Raw genomic sequence first — 20,291 nt, 5'->3', positions numbered from 1 at the left:
CTAATTTCCCTTTTGATTATTCCTTTGAAAGTTAAGTTCCTTAGAATTCGTTACCTAATTTTCAACTGAGAAATTTTCCAATTAGTAGTTTCTTTCCATTACTTACTTCTATTGCAATTTAATTCTGAGAATATATTTTGTGTGGCTACAATTCTTTTCTTTCTTGTTTTTTATTCTTTATATTTTTAGTAAAGACAGGGTTTCCCATGTTGGCCAGGTTCATCTCAAATTCAGGTAATCTGCCCGTCTCGGCCTCCAGAAGTGTAGGGATTACAGGCGTGAGCCACTGCGCCCAGCTCAATTCTTTTAAGTTTGTTAAGACTTGCTTTGTGGCCCATAATGTGGTTTATGCTTATAAATTTTTCCAATAGTGCACAAATTAATATTTTATTCAATGAATATATTCTGCTCTGATATAGTATCTTGGTTATTGTTCCATATTTGTTTTGAATCCTGCCCTCTTTTCTTTCCCTACATGTAAATTCAAAGCTTCATGTGTGTGGAACCATGTTAAATTGCTCCTCTGCACTTCCCATGTCACTTAGCTTAGGATGGGTTCTACTTTAAACATATGCAGCTACTTAAAAAAAAATCAATAAATTAACTGTTGCAAATGGAAGTTTCTTACATTTAGGAAATGAATTTCTGGCAGGATTGGCTCAGTCCTTATCTGCTGCTCATCACCAAAGTATCCTTTGTTCTCCACTCCCAGGGTTTCTATAGGTGGGCTGTCAAGAAGGAAATTGAACAACTAATTTATTAGATATAGGGCTATTCAGGTTATTTATTTCTTCATGAGTAAGCTTTAGTAATTTTTATATTTCAAAAATTTCCATTTCATTGCAATGTTAAATATATTGAAATAATGCTTTTTATATTGTCTAATTATCAACTTAATACTTGTACAATCTTCAGTGATGTCACCTGATTCTTGATGTGGGAAGAATCAGAAATTATGGGATAAACAAACTATGGGATACATTTATGGCTAAAATTAAATCATCTACAAGATTTTTAAAATAGTGATGCTCAAGTTATACCCAATAACAATTAAATCACAATGTCTTCAACCCACATCAGTATTTTTTGAAAGACCTGTTGGTGATTTCAATGTGCGCAAAGTTTGGGAATCATTGATATTAATATCTGCATATGAGCAAGTACATAAAAGCTTGAGTTACTACTGTTGTTACCTGATCTTCAGTAAGAAGCTTATAATTCCCCCCATCGAATATCCTCTATAACTACAAAGCTTATATATTCTCAGTAACAATTCCCTTCAACACATAGAAAAACGTAAATGTACCTCTGAACTTGCTTCAACTTGATACATTTTTGGTAGCAAACTAATAGTATGAGAACTCCGATACCGACAATAACCAGGACAAGCACAACAACCAAGATGGTGATATCTGCAACATGAAGAAACATGGGCTTCATCGAGGGTATCAGTTGTAAAACAGTGGAATATTAACATTTAATGGAGCTGTTACAATGCTCCTTATTCCTTTCTAAAGGACTTCAATTCTCCTTTCCTCTCAATTATTTTTAAGTAAAGTAAAAAGCCCAAACATTATACAAATTATCATTTGTATTTGCAACTGACACTCCACCCAATATTCAGTTATATTTAAGGGAACCACAAGCATCAGGAAGAGTTTTGATTGTCAGTTAATAACTATAGAAAAGCCCTTGTGTGTTGAGGGTTTGTGGAAGACCTAAGAAAATTTAATTTAGCTAGAAGAGACTACATTGGCTGTAAAAGGGAATTGCTGTAAAAGGTAATTGCAGTAAAATCAATTTGGGTATTCATGCACAATAATATGAAGACCATACAAATCCATATCAAAACACAGCAAATAAGTAGCAGACTTGAAAAATAAGAAAAACTTTTTTCGCTGGGTAGGCTTTTGATATATGAAAGATTTTGTTTTAGGATGCTCACTGGTAACATTTAAGGTTTCTTCACAGGTTACAGGTGGCTGTCCTTCCTCACAGTGGCGCTGGAGTCCATGGCCATCCACCTGGAAGAGCAGTCAATGATATTTTCTCAAATGACTGATATAAGTTGTGTTCTGCAACTCACTTACTTTAGTGCTACCTCTACATCAAACATACATGCACACAAGCACAAGCACGAACTTTGTATTCGTTAAACTGCCTAACAAAATCAATGATGCATAAAAATACGTAAACAAAATACAAGAAGCCGCCATCTTTGAAAACGGCCTTTGAATAAGAGAATGATACTGACAAATTCAAAGGCAGATGAACAAGACAGCATGGTTTATCTTTCCAGATAAATATATGATATATATGATAAATACGGAAACCTGATATATATGTGTGTGTGTGTGTGTGTATTACTATATAAATGTTACTGATTAACCCAGCTTACGAGCGATGTTAGGCACAAACTGTTAGTAATTGCTGGTATTAGTGTTAATTAATATATTATTTTGTAAAAAATATACAATGTTTGCTGATTTTCTCAAAAGCTTAACTTGACTTTGGTGTAATTTAACTATAAGATATGTTGCAATAGATTCAACTTTAAACATCAGATTTAAACTTTATACATACACGAATCACTGAATTTCTAGATAACCAGTACAATAATGAAAGCATTACTTGTAATACTGGCTATATCTGTGTATAATAATATGTGGTTTGGCTCCTTGGATAAATTTTGTTGATAACACATGAAAAAATGAATCCCAAATATATATTTGATTTAGAAAGCAGCAAACATACATATATACATATATATACATGCACATATAGGCTGGGGAATAAAGTAAATATATGGCTGATAAGACATTAATTTTAAAAGCAGTCATATCTTACAGGATTTTCACGGCACTGAGAGGGGCAATTGGTTGAGATATAGACCTTTTCCATGTTTAGACATTCACCATTGTTGCACACCTAGAAATAAAGTAACCAAGCATGAATTAAAATGACTTACAATTGATGTGAAATTGTAATTTCATGTAATGCATGTGAAGTGCACAATTTTGTGTGCAATTTACACATGAAAAATTTCAATTTACATGATTTAATTATAAGTTATGTAATTTTTCCTACTGTAAAATTCCACATGTAGTATCTTCTGTGGATAGAGAAATCCTCTATAGATTATTGAGGTGTGTACTATACATGCAAAGAAATGTTTTAAACTCATTAGTTATTAAAATGTTTATGTTCTGAGTAATTACTTCAGCATTAATCTGTCAAAGATTCTACAACTGTAATTGCAACAGTTTCTTTTGTTTCAGTGAAGTTTTTCTTTTGATTTGGTTTAGCAATATGTGTTTATTATATCACAATTGATGGTCATTTTATTAATATCAATTAATCTTATTTGTGTTTAATATTTTTGCTTTAAATTTTCCTTTCTCTTGGTAAATTTGATCACCAAAATATTATTGGTCTTGTTATTTTTGATCTTTGCCTGATTCATCCTTATTCAATTTATTTAATTTTTAAATGTTATTTTAAATTTTATTTATAATTAAACATTCATTTATTGCCACCAGTTCAAAGATTATATTTACATTTTCTGTAGGGAGAACTTAATACATCTATATTTATTGGAATAAGTGATATATATACTCTTACTCCTTTCATTTTATTTACTTGATTTCCAACATTAGACATTGTAGCTTACCTTTTACTATATTTATCACTTTTATTCAGCTATTGTTTTCTCTAATTTGAAAGCTATATATGCTAATTTCTAAAGATTGATTTGGTTTACATTAATATATTTGAATCTAAATAATTCTATCATTTTCAAGAAAAAATCAACATTAACTTCTCCTTCTATAAGATAAGAAACTTATCATGTTTTTACTTCTTTCCTCTTTCTCTCAATTCAAGTTTTTGATTGAGTAAATCAGATACTACATTGTCAAAATTACTTATTATTCCTGAGATTTTTTACATCACTGTAATAAAAATATTATAATTAATAACTAGAATTTACTCAAAAGTCTTATGGATTTTGTTGCTTGCAATCATTTCTTTCATATCCTATCTCCTTACTTCTAAATTTAAATTTATTTCTCTCTTGGCTGGAATACGTTCTTGACTATTTTTCTTTTCGAAAAATAGGTGCAGTCTGTATATTACAATATATTTTATTAGTTATAATATGTGTGAGAGTGTCATTGTATTGCTTTTCTGTCTGAATAAAAACTTGGCTGTAAATATAGTTTTAGGGTCCCAACGATTATGTTCCCCAAAGCTCTGTAGATGTTGCTCCATTGTCTTCTGGATACTTGTTGCAGAGAAGTATTATGGTAACCTGATATCTCTTTCTGTAGCAAATTAATGACCTTTTCTCTTTTGTGCTTATGGCATGTATTCTTTATTTTTGACATTCAAGGCATGAGGGTAAGTAAAAGCCTTCATCTCTTTCTATAAATTTTTCCTGGTACTAAGTGAATTTTTTCATACATTCTTCAGATTAGGGACACATTATGATTATTTCATTAATTATATTTTCACCTCTCCTGTTTTTTTTTAAATTTAGAATTCATACTAAATCTGTAATGAATTTTTTAGAACTCTTATTTCCTGGTTTTATTTATTTTCTTTGAGTTTTAACATTCCTTTATGTTATTGTGTTAAGAAGTTTAGCTTCTAACTTACTGATTTTTTTTTGTAATATCCATTCAGTGGTTTACTGCCCACATTACATATAAACCAGTAATCATGTTTTGTACTTTGAAGGCAATGCTCTTTGATCTCAAATTATACTTTTTTATATAGGTTTAATATCTTTTAAAATTTCATTCAAAAAATTTTTCTTGATAAAAGAGGAAATCTTTCGACATTGTATTAGTTCATTTTCATGCTGCTGATAAAGACATACATGAGACTGGGCAATTTACAAAAGAAAGAGATTTAATTGAACTTACAGTTCCACGTGGCTAGGGAAGTCTCGTAATCTTGGTGGAAAGCAAAGAGGAGCAAGTCACATCTTACATGGATGGCAGCAGGCAAAGAGAGAGCTTGTGCAGGAAAATCCCCCCTTATAATAACCATCAGATCTCATGAGACTTACTATCAGGAGAACAGCATGGAAAAGACCTGCTCTCATGATTCACTTACCTCCCAGTGGGTCCCTCCCACAAAGTGTGGGAATTCAGGACGAGATTTGGGTGGAGACACAGCCAAACCACATCATTCCATCCCTGGCCCCTCCCAAATCTCATGTCCTCACATTTTAAAACCAATCATGCCTTCCCAACAGTCCCCCAGAGTCTTAACTCATTTCAGCATTAACTCAGAAGTCTACAGTCCAAAGTCTCATTCAATACAAGGCAAGGCCCTTCCACCTAAAATCCTGTAAAATCAAAAAGCAAGTTACTTACTTCCTAGATACAGTGGGGGTACAGGCATTGGATGAATACAGTCATTCCAAATGGGAGAAATTGGCCAAAACAAAGAGGCTAATAGGCCCCACGCAAGTCTGAATCCAGTAGGGCAGTCAAATCTTAAAGCCCCAAAATGATCTCCTTTGATTCCATGTCTTACATCCAGATCACACTGATGCAAGAGGTGGGTTCCCATAGTCTTGAGCAGCTCTGCCTCTGTGGTTTTGCAGGGTACAGCCTCCCTTCTGGCTGCTTCCATGGGCTGGCATTGAGTATTTGCAGCTTTTCCAGGTGCACAGTGCAATCTGTGGGTGGATCCACCATTCCGGGATCTGGAGGACATTGGCCCTCTTCTTACAGCTCCACTAGGCAGTGCCTCAGCAAGGACTCTGTGTGGGGGATCTGACCCTACATTTCCCATCTACACTGCCCTAGCAAAGATTCTCCATGAGGGCCCTGCCTCTGCAGCAAACTTTTGCCTGGGCATCCAGGCATTTCCATACATCTTCTGAAATCTAGGCTGAGGTTCCCAAACCTCAATTCTTGACTTCTGTGCACCTGCAGTCTCAACACCACATGGAGGCTGCCAAGGCCTGGGGCTTCCACCTTCTGAAGCAACAGCCCAAGCTGTACCTTGGAGCCTTTTAGTCCCAGCTGGAGTGGCTGGGACTCAGGGCACCAAGTCCCTAGACTGCACACAGCACACAGCACGGGGACCCTGGGCCTGGCCCACTAAACCATTTTCTCCTAGGCCTCTGGGCCTGTGATAGGAGGGGCTGCCATGAAGACCTGTGACATGCTCTGGAGACATTTTTCCCATTGTCTTTGGGATTAACATTTGGCTTCTCATTACTTATGCAGATATCTGCAGCCAGCTTCAATTTCTCCTCAGAAAATGGGTTTTTCTTTTCTATCACATTGTCAGGCTGCAAATTTTTTGGACTTTTATGCTCTGCTTCCCTTATAAAACTGAATGCCTTTAACAGCACCCAAGTCACCTATTGAATGCTTTGCTGCTTAGAAATTTCTTCCACCAGATACCCTAAATCATCCCTCTTCAGTTCACAGTTCCACAAATCTCTAGAGCAGGGGCAAAATGCTACCAGTCTCTTTGCTAAAACATAACAAGAGTCATCTTTGCTCCTCTTTCACCTTACATTCACCTTTACTTGAAATGGCAATTGAGATTGAGTAATTTTTATTTTTTTTCTTTACATTCATTGACTCTTTCTTCTGTTCCCTCCATTCTTTTGTTGAACTCATTCACTGAATTTTTTTATTCCAGCATTGTAATTTTTCAGTTCTAAAATTTCCATTTGGCTCTTATATTTTATACATCTTTTCTGGAAGTTTGTTATTTTGCTGAGACCTTCTACTTTTTTCATTTATTGCAAGCGTGTGCATAATTGTTCACTGAAGCATTTTTATAAAGGCTGCTTTAAATTCCTTGTCAGGTAATTCAACATATGTGTCACCTTGTTGTTGCATCTAGAGATTGTCTTTTGTCATTTCAATTGAGATTTCCCTGGTTCTTTGTTTGAAGAGTGACTCATTTGTATTCTGGATACTCTGGGGACTATGAGCTGTAGGATCTTCTTCAAATCTGTTGTTTTAGCAGATCTTCTCTAAAACCATTCCTGTTATGGAATGGAATCACTGCCTCACTCATGCCAGCTGGGGTGGAAACCCAGCTTCCTCACATACTTTCATGACACTGGGGTTGGAAGAATTCATCACCACTGAGCTGTGGTGAATGTCCTGACTCCCCATAAGCCTCCACTAAAACCCTGTCTGGAGCCAGGGCATCTGTTAGAGCTGGAAGAAAATGGAAGTCTAGGCTTCCCACTTGATCCTTGCTGATGTAGGAGGAGTCAGACCACAGAATTTTTCCCTGCTGTTTGGTTGGAGTGGGGCAATTATTACCAAAATGTTTTCCATCTCATTAGCCTACTCCTTTTCTTGTCCTTTGGTTTTAGAGAAGCCCTGCTAAAACAATGGATTTGAATAAGGTCCCATAGCTCATAGTCTAAAAATAGCATATCAATGCCAAAAAGAAGATTTTTTTTCACTCACATCATTGTGATACCTACATAGACTGGCATTAACTATGCATGAATTTCCTCATTAGAATTTGGCTGAAGAACTGGCACCACTGTGATGGATGTACTTCTGCCCTAAGCCTTCTCTTGAAGGAAGAAGCTCTCTATGCGGAGTACATGGTCACAATGTACTTAGGAGATGGAGATGGATTCCTTCACAACTGCCTTTCGAACAGCCCCTTTCTTCAGTCCTTGCCACTCTTAAAGTATCTCAGGCTGGTTTTTCATATCTGAGGTGAATAGCAAATCTTTTGGTATTTTCTTCAACCTGAGGCTTCACACTTTGTCATGTTGAATATCTTTGAATTTTTTAGCTTGTGGTTAGCATACATACCTTAATTTTCACAAACATAGATTTCTTAGCATGTTGATATTCATTTAATGATTTTAATGGGAAGTAGGTTAGTTAAATATATAGACTCAAAACGTAAGTCTCTATTAAATATTTAGTTCTGGTTCTTTTTTTTACATTCTGAACTTTGGTTTTCCAATGTATTTCTCTATCACACTGTACAAATGTCACTGTAATATTTTTGGTGATAGTGTAGAGAGAGAAGGGAAGACATATCACATAGAGAAACTACTCAGTTTCAAATAGCTGATTTTAGGGGTAAAATATCATGTGTTTTCCATATATTCTTTATGAGCCAGCTATTGTTTAGAGTATGCATTCTAATATTGTCATCTTGCCATAAAAAACTCTTTCCAATTTAGCCCCATTCTGTCTTCTCTTCAATTTCATCTTTTGCCATTTAACCCAAAGGTCAAGCCACTCTGAAATTGCTGGTTATCTGAATTATGCCATACACTTTGTACCTTTACATATTGTGCAGGCATTTTTTGCTAAAATGTCTTCTCCCATTTCCCGTGTGTTAAAATGTTCAAGTAAAAGCTGAAATGTTACTCATTTAAGATGCCATTTCATCTTCTCTGAGCAAAGTCAGCCACTTTTCCTTTAGACATCAATGTACATTGGTCACACCACTAAGAAAGCAATTTGTTGAACTGTAATCATTTAATGTTTACTGTATGAAATTCTCATGTATGCTTACCTTTAGTGTACAGTCAGTGGCACCATAGTATATGGCTAGTAAATATGAGTGAATGAATAAAATAAATGAAGATGTAAGGCTACTTTATAGTCACATTAATTAGAAAAATCCATGTCTGTAATTTCATTAGCTATCCACTGTAAGTTTTACTAATTAAGCACATTTGTAACAATTATGTGTCATTTGGCATGACTAAAATTAGGCAAAATGGATGTTTATTACAGCGTTATTGCTACTCTGCTCCTCATTAAAAAAATACTTGTCAATATTTTTTTCCTTTTCCATATCTAGACCTCTTTGGAACCAATTACAGTATCCAGTAATGTTTTTAAAGGATTGAACTAAGAAGTTTTAATAAAACAAAGGGCTTTTGTCTTACCATTCCATCTCCACATTTGGTTCCTGACGCCACCAGGCCAATGTCTGTAGAATCATGGTATAAAAAAATGGTTTTGCATTGGACAGTAGCATTCTGCAGGGGATCCTTAAGGTGATAGGTCTTGTCTTCTCCAAGGAGAGAGGAAAGCTCCCTTCCAGTGCAGTAGATCTTTCCACATCTGAGATCTCTGAAGGAAAGAGAGAATATTCAAACTTGGAACTAGAAATACAATTTTTGAAACTAGGCTGGCAATGAAGCCTCCCGGTCACTCTTTTTCTAGTTCCAGGTTTCTCACCAAGTTAAGGAGGCTGGAATGGGCAGAGAAAACCACTGAGCAAAGTCTTGGCCCTGGGAACTGAGATGAGTCCGTAAAAAATGTAAAATGATAGTATTTCTTTTGGATTTCCCTGTGAACCCCACAAATCAATACTGGCTTAAGTTTACAGGGGAATTTTTTTATTAGTAATTTGAATTAGCATAATTTTGATCAGGACACCAAAATTTCCTTCTTATTTCCCTCTTCTCCCGGTCTCAGTAAAAAGAGGTTAACAGGTCTGGGGACAGGAGCCATTCTGATTTTGACAAAGTGCTGTAAGAAGGCAAATTACTTCTTTTCCACAGGGCACTTACTTCTCCTCACAGGGAAGAAATCTGTTTTCCTTGTTTTTGCAGTATCCAAATTTATTTCCTTTTGTATTCATCTTGTAGCAGATATCATGACTCTCTATTGCCTCTGGGGTAAAAAAATGGTATAAAAGTAAAACAATAAAAGCATGACTATCATGAATCATAAAGACCTTATTTTTCTAATGTAATTAAACTTTCAGAATCATGTCATAGTGAAGTAGAATGGAATAAATTATTTAAAAACTATCCTATTGCCTCAGGAGAATATTTTAGGCTGGAGATATAAAAGAGTAACAAATATACATAGCTCATATACTGAGATAGTTAATATTAGACTTAAGATCAACTAATGTGACAGGTAATATCCAGAGAAATGCTAAGCAATATCTTGGAATAATGCCACAAATGACATTATATCTGATCTTGACCCAATTCCTACAAGGCAATAACAGAGCAATACAGGCCACCATCTGTGTGAATACTTCACTGTGATTATCTCTCACCATCATGAAATAGTTCAGAGCACTGATCCTCACGAGTTGGACATTTCCCCATGAAACAGTAGCCTTCTGAGTTCTTGCAAGGAAATCCATTGACTCTGAACTGGTCCTTAGGACATGCAGGCGAGTGGCCAGTGCACATCTCAGGAAAATCACATTCATCTTTTGCCGGTCTGCATATGGACCCTGCTTTTTTTATCTGTTGAGGAAAAACAAAGAGACTAAATCCTGGATACATTTAGGTAGATAAGGTGTCATAAGTAGACAGAAAGTTGACCCATTCATCTAAGAAAGGTTTTAAGGATGGATCATAGCTTCCTTCTCCATTCCACCAAGAATCATTATCATTTGTAAATGTGTTGGCACTCATGTGATTTTAAGAATGACAAAATAATGTTTTTGAAAGTTGGTATTAGAACAGCCTTAGGGAGAGTTGGGATATACATCAAATGAAGAAATGGGCAGCTGTTCTCATTTATCTTGTCTTTTCTTTGTTCCAAGGGATCCAGTACATACCCTGCCTACCCCCTACCCACCTCAAACTGGGAACCCCTGCTTATAATGAGGAAATCTCCAGTCCCAATAAACCAGATTCCTACATATGAACTGGAGAAAAATACCCTTGCTTTCACTGCTGGAGGGAACTGCATAGAGATATTCTCTCATTCAGCCATTCAGTATGAACTTAATTATGCTGGGTTCTGGATGAATTTGAAGATGCATAAGATATGTTTGTTTTATTTGTGAATTCACAATAAAGTTGAGTGAAAGAAGTGTCAATAAACTCTTGGACGGAGCCACTGGGGTTTCTGGCTGTCTTCCTCAGGAACGTTTCTCCACTTACTAGCCACTACCACTTTCCAATGCTAATATAACCCCTTTCCCTTTTAGCTCACCCTTGAGATTTCAACTATCCTCCCAGATGAGGTTAAACCGATTGGTGATTATTTACAAAGGAGCAAGAATAGAGCTGGTCATGTGACTTCCCTCCTAAACCTCCAGTTGCTACTTGATGTTTCTCCACTACTCAGGCCATAGCACAGCCCAATGCTCAGATGTTGGAGCATCTCACAAGAATCTCTGTTGGGTACTTGCAAGCCTAGCTTCATTCTAGAGTCAGTGGTGCAGGGCTGTCCAGTGGTTAGATAACTCTTGGATCCTACATATTCTTAAACTGAAAAAAAACCTTCTCCTGGCACACGACCTTACCTGACAAGATTCACAGCATTCTCCTTCTGCACAAGTAAATCCTGGCTTCAGTATACATGTGTGTGCATCACAGCAAGGATTAGTACACTCCTGGCAATAACCACAAAAGAGAGATGAGAAATTGGTATGTACTTTGACTCCTGTTTGAAGAATTAATTAGTTGTGCTTCTGTGGATTCTGTTAAACACTAATGCATGATTGTTGGCTGTGGTGCATACATAAAGATTACTGTTTAGAACTGGTATTTGGGACTTTTACTATTTCTCCTTCTCTCATGCTGTTTAGTACACTACAGGTAATGGATTCTCACTGACAGAGAGTCCAACATTTATCATCTTCAATTATCCTAATGATCTCCATTTCCTTGAAGGGTCTTACTGCTTCCCTGTACTGAAGTGTGATGTGAGACTATTCAACTGCTGAATATCTGATTTTACCTTTTGCTCAAGCTGCCCATTATTTCAGGCTGACTTTTATTTTTTAATGTATCATTAAACAGCATCAAAATGGTAACTTATGCCCTATTTTCTCAAACAAAATTAAAACCTCAAAGAAAATGGAGTGTGGCCAGATAGGGTACCTCATGTGTTAGAATGAATCCATGGAACCATTCCAAAGAATGCATATGGACAGGAGGATCATTTTCTAAAATTAAGAGCCTCTTTGCATTTAACCTGAGACATTTGAAGACATTCTTAGAACCTTTGGACAGGTCACTGTCCCCAGTCTGATTATGGAGTCTCTAACTGCTGTCCTACTAGACCTCCTGGTATTGTGCATTATCTAGACTGTAGATACTAAAATTGTGGTCCTTGGGCCAGCAACATCAGTGTAACCTTGCAGCTAGGTAGGTGTACAGAATCTCAGAACCACTCAATACTTACTGAATTTGAGTTCACATTTTAACAATGTCCCCTGGTGATTCATCTGCACTTATTAATTTCAGAGGCAGCTGTCTAGAACACATACCTATGTGATAAGCTCTTGAAAGAAATAGCTTCTATGTTGGGGAAAAGCATATTAAGAATTACTTTAAAATTTGCCTCAAGGGCTTTTCCTAAATGCTCCAGAGACCACAACTACTATAAATACATGAAACATTAGAAGGTTTCTGCTCTATTAAGAAAGAGTTTTCTATTAACAGGAACTGTCCAGCTGTGATACAGGCTAGCCTCATAAGTTAATAAATAAAACTTGATTGAGTAAGAGATTTTGTAGAGCAGATTCTGACTCTGCATGAGACGTCAGACTTAAGGACACTTATGGGCCCTTGTCACAAGCAGAACCAATTACACATAAACAAGGAAAGGTGATGGTGCTGATCTCCAGCAAGATCATTACACATGTTTCATGACTTGATAAGAAGCCTTGGAATGAGGCTGCACCAATAATTTGTTTTATAAAATCAAAATAAAAATGGAAAGCAAAATTTTTAAAAGCTTTACAAGGAACACCACGGTTGGTTTGATTAATGGCCACATCCCTGCCTAGGTTCTACCTGATCATAAATTTTGCAATTTAAAGATAGCATCATTTGCAAATACCTGAGCAGGGCCACAGTCACACTCTTCACCCTCATCCAACTTCTTGTTTCCACAAAATTGGAAATCATCAAAATTGTAAAGAAATGGAATGTTGAGCATGCATGTTGGCTTATAATCCTTCAAGTACTGGTGGTATTGGTTTTGGCTGCATTTGCTGAATTTCAGTGCAGGAATGCTAGAGATAGAATGAGGTAAAAATAAAGATTAATCATATCAATGCATAGTGGTACAGTGGCTGTGAGCATTTTATGAAGCATTTAGAAAGAACAAATGTAAATGTTTACTGTTAGAGCAGGGAAGCAACTGGGTTCTTTATTATAGAAAATATCTTTTTAAGACACAGCGAACACATGCTATTTTAGTGAAAATATCTTGGCTATCGATCCTCCAGCATATCCTTCCTGAAGCCCCCATTATAGACTGGTTGCCTGTGTTTACTGCTTCCACATCCTCTTTAATTTGGTCCTCTTGAAATAACCTATGTACTTGTTTATCATCCCTACTAGATTACAAGCATCTCAAAGCAACAATTGTATCATGTGTGATTTAAAAAAAATAAACATTAGTTAACACAGTGTCTGGCACAAAGTGGTTCTCTATAAATTTGTTAAGACAGTTTATTTAATAATATACATATCCATAGGAATGTGATATCCTTCTTAACCTGAAATTTATCTCCCTCCTATCTTCCTTTTCTTTTGACTTCCTTAACATTATTATTGACATAATAATTCAATACAGTAGGACTTTAGAGTCTTGATTGCATTAGACTGAGATAGTAGGACTCTGTAAAATATTACCAATTACGTAAATAATAATGTAAAGCTAAATATTAATTACTGAGTTCTTATTCTGTGCCAGTCATCACATTTAGTTGTGTTAGCCACTTTACTTCATTTAATCAATGTGTGGAAGCATTGATCAACAAGAAACTTTTCTTACTATATACAATGCTTTATGTATACCTGCTCTGAAGGGATTCAAAGTTGTGCAAAACTTAGGACCTTACTGCCTGGTAATTCACAGTACAATGGGGAAGGCTGGATATTCATTTATTCTGTAACTGTTTATGGAGTGTTTAATATGTGTTTGGGACTTTTCTAGTACAGTGGTGTTTTAACAGTGACCCAAAAAGACAAAACCCTCTGACCTTGTGGGACTAGCTTATATTCCAGCAGAAGAGTAAAGTTATAAATAAGCTGAACGCATGAAACAGAGAATATGCTAGATAGTAATAAGTACTAAAGAGAAGACAAAAAACAAAAGGAGTGGGAGTTGAAATGCCAGGATATATGTGTGATCTAGACCAGGTGGCCAGGGAAATCATTGGTGGGAATAACGTTTGAGTAAAGATGTGAAGGAAGTCATTACAGCTTATAGAAAAGATGACAAAACAAGGCATGTAGAGTCTATTTCTCCCCTAATTGCCTTGCTAGCAATTGGTGCTAATTGTTCATGGTGTACTTTTGCAATGTACCCAGAAAGAGTTTTGGGATTTCTCTCACGGTATCACTAGAGAGAGACACTACCAGTTGGCAAGATTTCGCCCCAGAAAGAAAACTCCCATGCCTAGTTATGGAATAGACTTTTTAGGAAATTCCATAGCTTTACAACATATCCTACAATAATGGATTTTGACTCAAAATCCACTTTTGAAACATTTTTTCTTTTTTTTTTTTTTTTTTTGAGACAGAGTTTTGCTCTTGTTGCCCGGACTGGAGTGCAGTGGCATGGTCTCGGCTCTCTGCAACCTCTGCCTCCTGAATTCAAGCAATTCTTCTCCCAAGTAGCTGGGATTACAGGTATGCGCCACCAGCCTGGTTAATTTTGTATTTTTAGTAGAGATGGGGGTTCTCCATGTTGGCCAGGCTGGTCTCGAACTCCCGACCTCAGGTGATCCACCCGCTTTGGCCTCCCAAAGTGCTGGGATTACAGGCATGAGCCACCACACCCAGCCCACTTCTGAATTACTTAAGTGTATTCTGTACGTTGTTCGAACCTCACCTTCCATCACTGTCCATCACGCATTTTCCTGAAGGACAGGTGCATGGGAACTCGTCATGCTGCATCCCAAGGTTATGCCCCAGTTGATGTGCCATTCTGTTTGCAATTATGTTTGTGTCAGGTAAAAGATCCTGATGAAAAAAAAATTGCATTAGAAATTTTCAAGATAGCACACTGTAGTACATAGTGCTTCAAACTAGTGGTTGAAAGACCTGGCTTCTAGCTCCTAGTTAACTGGTATCTATTTAAAAAGGCACGGACTCGGTTACCTCTCTCCCCTGTACCTCGGTTTCCTTAATTATATAAGAAGCCCAAGAAAGTGACTTTTTAAGTATCTCTAGCTGTAACATCTGAAATTCTTTCTTTGTGGCATGGTGATAGTCATTGTTAAATTTATAGAAGCTCATTCTTATAAATAGTTAAAAACTATTAACTAATGTTATTATGATTTTTACCTCTTCAAAATTCATGTGTTGAAGGTATAAAACTAACTTCAAGGTGATGACACTAGGAGGTGAAGTCTTTGGAAGGTGATTAAGTCATGGGAGCAGAGCCCTCATAAGTGGGATTAATGCCCTCATAAAAGAGGCTTGAACGAGATCCGTGCCCCTTCTACCAGGTCAGGACACAGCGAGAAGGTGTCAACTATGAGCCAGAGAGGGCTTCACCAGACACCGAATCTGCTAAGGACTTAATGTTGGATTTCCTAGCCTCCGAGAAATAACTATTGTTTCTTACCCATTCATTTGTGATATTTTGTTACAGCAGCTAGAATGAACTAAGATAAATATCCTACACAATATAATAAGTAATAGTGATTGTCCTCTTTGTACTAGATATCCAAATTCTATACAAATAAAAATGTGAGGTTCTTGTTTTCAGCTTATAGTCTGACATTGCACAACAATGCTATACAATCTTAAAGACGAAGTTTCTATTATGAGAAAAACTTAAATGTCAGATATTTCAAATCCATGGAAGAATTGGTTAACTTGGCTCATAGTTCCATTATATGCTTTAATTTCTATGTTAATACAAAATTAATTTCCAAAAAGAGATGGGCTATCAGATTACTATAAAGCTAATAAAACATACCTAATTTGGTCATCTCATCTTACTCATATAAAGTTTAAAACGTGTCCTGGAGTGATTATAATATCATAATCTAAGTAGCATGTATCATAGTATGAGTAGCAATAATCTAACAGCATATATCAGATGAAATTGACTCTGTGATCCAAAACTTATGTTACTGAAATAGCATAGGAAAATCTATAAGCACAAAATAACTATATAATAAGTCATGTGGTCATTTAAATAAGTACTAGCTTTGAAGTTTTTTATCTTAATACCAGACAAGGCATAGCAACAACTAGGCGCCACTTAAAGGAAATAAATAGAAACCTTCATGTTTTCAAGAATCTCTCAGATGGGGTTACTTGGACAACATTTACTAGAAGCTTAGAGACTTTGGAAAGGATCACATAAAAAAAAGGGAGTCAACAGTTTTTAGGTCTTATGCTTTCTAAAAATGAATTGAAAGGTCGTCTTGATATGATATATGAAGTGGTTTATGTGCCTTATTATCAGCACAAGAACAATTATCCTCACTTGCTAAATGAGCCATCAACTTTTGTGTGCATTATTTGTCCTTATAAGTAGCTATATTTCATATGCAAAAGAGCTTTACTAGTCATTGCATGCTGATCTGTGGTATACCATCCGTTTAAACTCTGAACAAAATGGGTTTACCTTCAATATGTATAATTTTTTAGTAAAACATTTTTATTCATTTAATAAAGAAAACATAACAGTCTGTTCATGACATATCTTAGTGAGTATATATGACAAAATGCACACATAATCTCTTTCCATGGAACCCAGGACATTACAACAATTTTATTCAAACATTATTAAGTAATATAAATAAAACACAGCTCACCTTAATGATACTGGTGGAATAATAGGGCAGGCACATACCCCCTGGATAAGAAATCCCTTGCACATGTGAGTAGAGCCACTTCCCACTATGAAAAAGATGCAAAAATACTCTTCAATCTGAGTTAGTAGTTTAATTAACACAAAGATCAAATTGCAGTGAACCCCAACAATGCCAATGCTTTTGCATGTGAAAATGCCTTCTTATTTCTGGAGTTTTGGAATTGAGGCTGACCTTAATTGATATTGAGCTCATCTTTAACCTGTGGGATATTAGAGGCATGGAAAAAGCCAGTGCATTTGGGAGGCTGAGGCGGGTGGATCACGAGGTCAAGAGATCGAGACCACCCTGGCCATCATGGTGAAACCCCATCTCTACTAAAAATACAAAAATTAGCTGGGCATGGTGGTGCATACCTGTAGTCCCAGGTACTTGGGAGGCTGAGGTAGGAGAATCACCTGAACCCGAGAGGCGGAGGTTTCAGTGAACTGAGATCGTGCCACTGCTCTCCAGGACACAGAGCGAGGCTCTACCTCAATAATAATAATAATAATAAAGCCAGTGCAATCTTACACTGAAATTGTAGAAAGGTATAAAACAAAAAACAAAAAATACAAATCAAAAAATACAATCCAAATCCCATTTTACTTGACTCTAGTTTACTCTGCCTTCAGCTTTGGATAAAACCACTTACAAGACCAGAAATTAATTAATGAAGTGTAAAAGTGTTTAGAAGGAAAAACAAAGTAACACAGTGAATGGACTTCACACCATGATTGATTAGCTACAGTTGAAAAATGTTAAGACTTTTAATCAACCATAGAAACTCAGGATTTGATAGCTATAATAAAACACTTAAATGAGTTTCAGATAAAATGAGAACTGTTCTTGGATTACTTGAAAAGACAAATGTAGATATTTATATTACAGGAATCCAAATTTGATTTGATTTCAGGAATATTATTTAGAGTTGAACCACTTTAAAAAGAGCCATTGGGGCTAAAGGGTCACACCTGGAATGTAATAGAACTCAAAGACAAGAAAGGTGGTCAGATTAGATGACCCCTTTCTTTTTTGATTAAGATACACTTTACCTTTTTTGATTAAGATACACTCCATTTTTCTCTTTATTATTGAAATGTTTCTCTTCCTACATATTAGGCATCAGTATTTGACTATGCTTCTTGGAGAGACAGAATTCTGATCTTTTTAAACTCTGGGGATATTGAGAAAACCACATGTACGGAGGGGAAGCACCAGGACAAGAATAATCTCCAGTGTCCTCTCATGGTTGCCTGAAATCAAGTAACACATGATAATGCGGTATATACTGTCTTGCCGCTTCTACATCTAAGTGAATACAGAAGGGCAGGTACCCAAGAAACTTAACACATAAGAAGTCCCAAATACGATGCTCAATTGGCTATTTAGTAGCATTTCACCCCATCTCCTTACTTGCAGACATCCTATTGATATGAGAAGCTACTGGTTAGAATAGGAGGTGTTCTAAAGTAGTTAAAAGTTTTCTACTTACACCCATTCAAATACTTTTGGTTTTATTTATTAAGTATTTAAAAATACATGTATAAGGAGAGGGCAAAGGAGTTAATCTTGGCCACTCTGAAGTTTATGGCGATGTTTTACTACACTCCATTCCCCATGATTTTGGGGCATGCTAATGCATGAATATTCAAGTACAAGCCAGGCACAACTGTGCCTCTGGAGATGTATGCTATGGGCCATCACAGATATAAAAAACAGGAATTATGTTACTTTGGAGGTCTGATGCACTCTCATTAATCTGCCAAAGGACTGAATCTGACTTCCGACTACAGGTATTGGAAGCTTCAGGTTTTTGAGTTCAGACTGAAAGTCAGCATCTGAATAATAATAGAAGATTAGCAGGCTGAGTTTGCAGACCTTAGGAGAAATACCGATATTATGGGTATATAAAGTAGGAAAAGTGGGCACTATTCTAATACGGTAGCTTTAAGGGCATCAGAAGAGATGCTAAAAGATGGCATCACTAAAAAGGACTTCTTTCACAATTTAGCATTCTTTAGGATAACAGGACTGTACTAAATATTAGGTTGTATTACATTCAGTTCCATAATTACTTACCTTTTCCTCTGGGCTAAGTACTGTGCTAGGTATCTTGAATAACAAAAATGACAAAAATGGCCCGCTTTTTAAAGAAATTAAAGATTGAGTAGTCTAGACAAAGTCATGCTTTTACTTAGGAATATTAAAGCTCTGACAGGTTTCACTTATCAGATTAGTTGTTTGTTCAATTCTGTAGTAGGGAAGATGGTATTGATGGGCTGGTCACCAGGTAGGCAGGTTTCGATGAGGGGAAATATTCAGAGAGTGAGGTGCTTTCCCATAAAGGTAGATTTTGGTAGAATATTGGAATGGTACAACATGGGAGGGTGAGAGGAGTTAGCACTGGATGCTGACAAAAAATGTGAATGGATTCTAAAAGCACTTTGCTTACATAATGGCATTTTTAAGTCTACCAAGGAATATGAATATATCAGATTTTTTTCTATTATTAATATTAGAAAGAAAGATTATTAAATAGTCCACTTGAAAACTTTCTATTTATTTATTTATTGAGACAGGGTCTCACTCTGTCACTCAGGCTGGAGTGCAGTGGCACAATCACAGCTCATGTTATCCTTAACCTCCTGGATTCAAGAGATACTCTAGCCTCAGCTTCCCAAGTAGCTGGGACCACAGGTGCATGCCCCCATGCCCAGCTAATTTTTAAATTTTTTGTACAGATGGGGTCTTGCTATGTTGCCTGGGGCTGGTCTTGAACTCCTAGGCTAAAACAGTCCTTCTACTTTGGTCTCCTAAAATGTTGGGATTAAAGGTATATGCTACTGTTCCTCGCTTGGAAATTTTCTGCATAGCTACAAATAACATTTTGTCCCTGTGTACTACCCAAAAGTCAACTACTTAAAAAGTGTTTTTTTTCTGTTAACTTTTTGGTTTCTTTTGTAATAATCCACCAAAGGTATGCAAGAAAATAGAGCAATCACCAACCTGAGTAATACAACATGGTCAAAATCCTTCCTTGTTTTAAGGATCTTTTCTTGCCAAAATGAAAAATGCAATAAGGTAGTTTCTATATTTGAATATAGTTCTATTTTATCTTCATGTGTCCATATTTCAATGCCAACCAACGTCACATGGATGTTTAAGGTTTTATAAATCTGTTCAAAGAAGAAATCATTTTTCACAAAGTCATGTTGCTGGAAAGATTCTTCAATATTACTATATTCGTTTACATTTCCCCAAAAAACAGTAATTTAAACTTGTGAGGTACATAAGTAAACAATGCAAGCCTCATGTTACAAACGGATACATCAAAATGGGACAGAATGCATTGCCCAGAATACCTGGTGAATTTTCTGGGCAATGGTGAAATTTGATCAGAAAGATCTGCCTCCTCGAACTATCATAAGTCTTACAGGCACTGTCTCAGGATGTGCTGGAAGAATTTCTTAAAGTTCTGAGTTTAGAACTGGCCTAAAAGCATAAATTTACTA

At 36.2% G+C, this 20,291-nt stretch overlaps 1 protein-coding gene across 1 annotated transcript in view; it reads right to left on the bottom strand.

The window, feature by feature from the left end:
• ADAM7 (ADAM metallopeptidase domain 7) overlaps positions 1-20,291 on the bottom strand; it is a 62,462-nt gene that overhangs the window by 7,861 nt on the left and 34,310 nt on the right. The window contains exons 9-20 of the mRNA XM_032143647.2: positions 19,786-19,955; positions 16,741-16,825; positions 14,799-14,929; positions 12,795-12,969; positions 11,251-11,340; positions 10,045-10,240; positions 9,545-9,647; positions 8,915-9,101; positions 2,848-2,928; positions 1,946-2,024; positions 1,307-1,412; positions 629-728 (exon numbers count right to left, since the gene is read on the bottom strand). Of these exons, the coding sequence (XP_031999538.1) occupies positions 629-728; positions 1,307-1,412; positions 1,946-2,024; positions 2,848-2,928; positions 8,915-9,101; positions 9,545-9,647; positions 10,045-10,240; positions 11,251-11,340; positions 12,795-12,969; positions 14,799-14,929; positions 16,741-16,825; positions 19,786-19,955 (1,503 nt within the window). The remainder of the gene's footprint in view (positions 1-628; positions 729-1,306; positions 1,413-1,945; positions 2,025-2,847; positions 2,929-8,914; positions 9,102-9,544; positions 9,648-10,044; positions 10,241-11,250; positions 11,341-12,794; positions 12,970-14,798; positions 14,930-16,740; positions 16,826-19,785; positions 19,956-20,291) is intronic.

The sequence above is a fragment of the Hylobates moloch genome, unplaced genomic scaffold (assembly GCF_009828535.3).
Source record: "Hylobates moloch isolate HMO894 unplaced genomic scaffold, HMol_V3 SCAFFOLD_22, whole genome shotgun sequence".
Classification (NCBI taxonomy): domain Eukaryota; kingdom Metazoa; phylum Chordata; class Mammalia; order Primates; family Hylobatidae; genus Hylobates; species Hylobates moloch.
The sequence above is the reverse complement of the archived record's forward strand: the minus strand, read 5'-3'. Positions and strand labels throughout refer to the sequence as shown.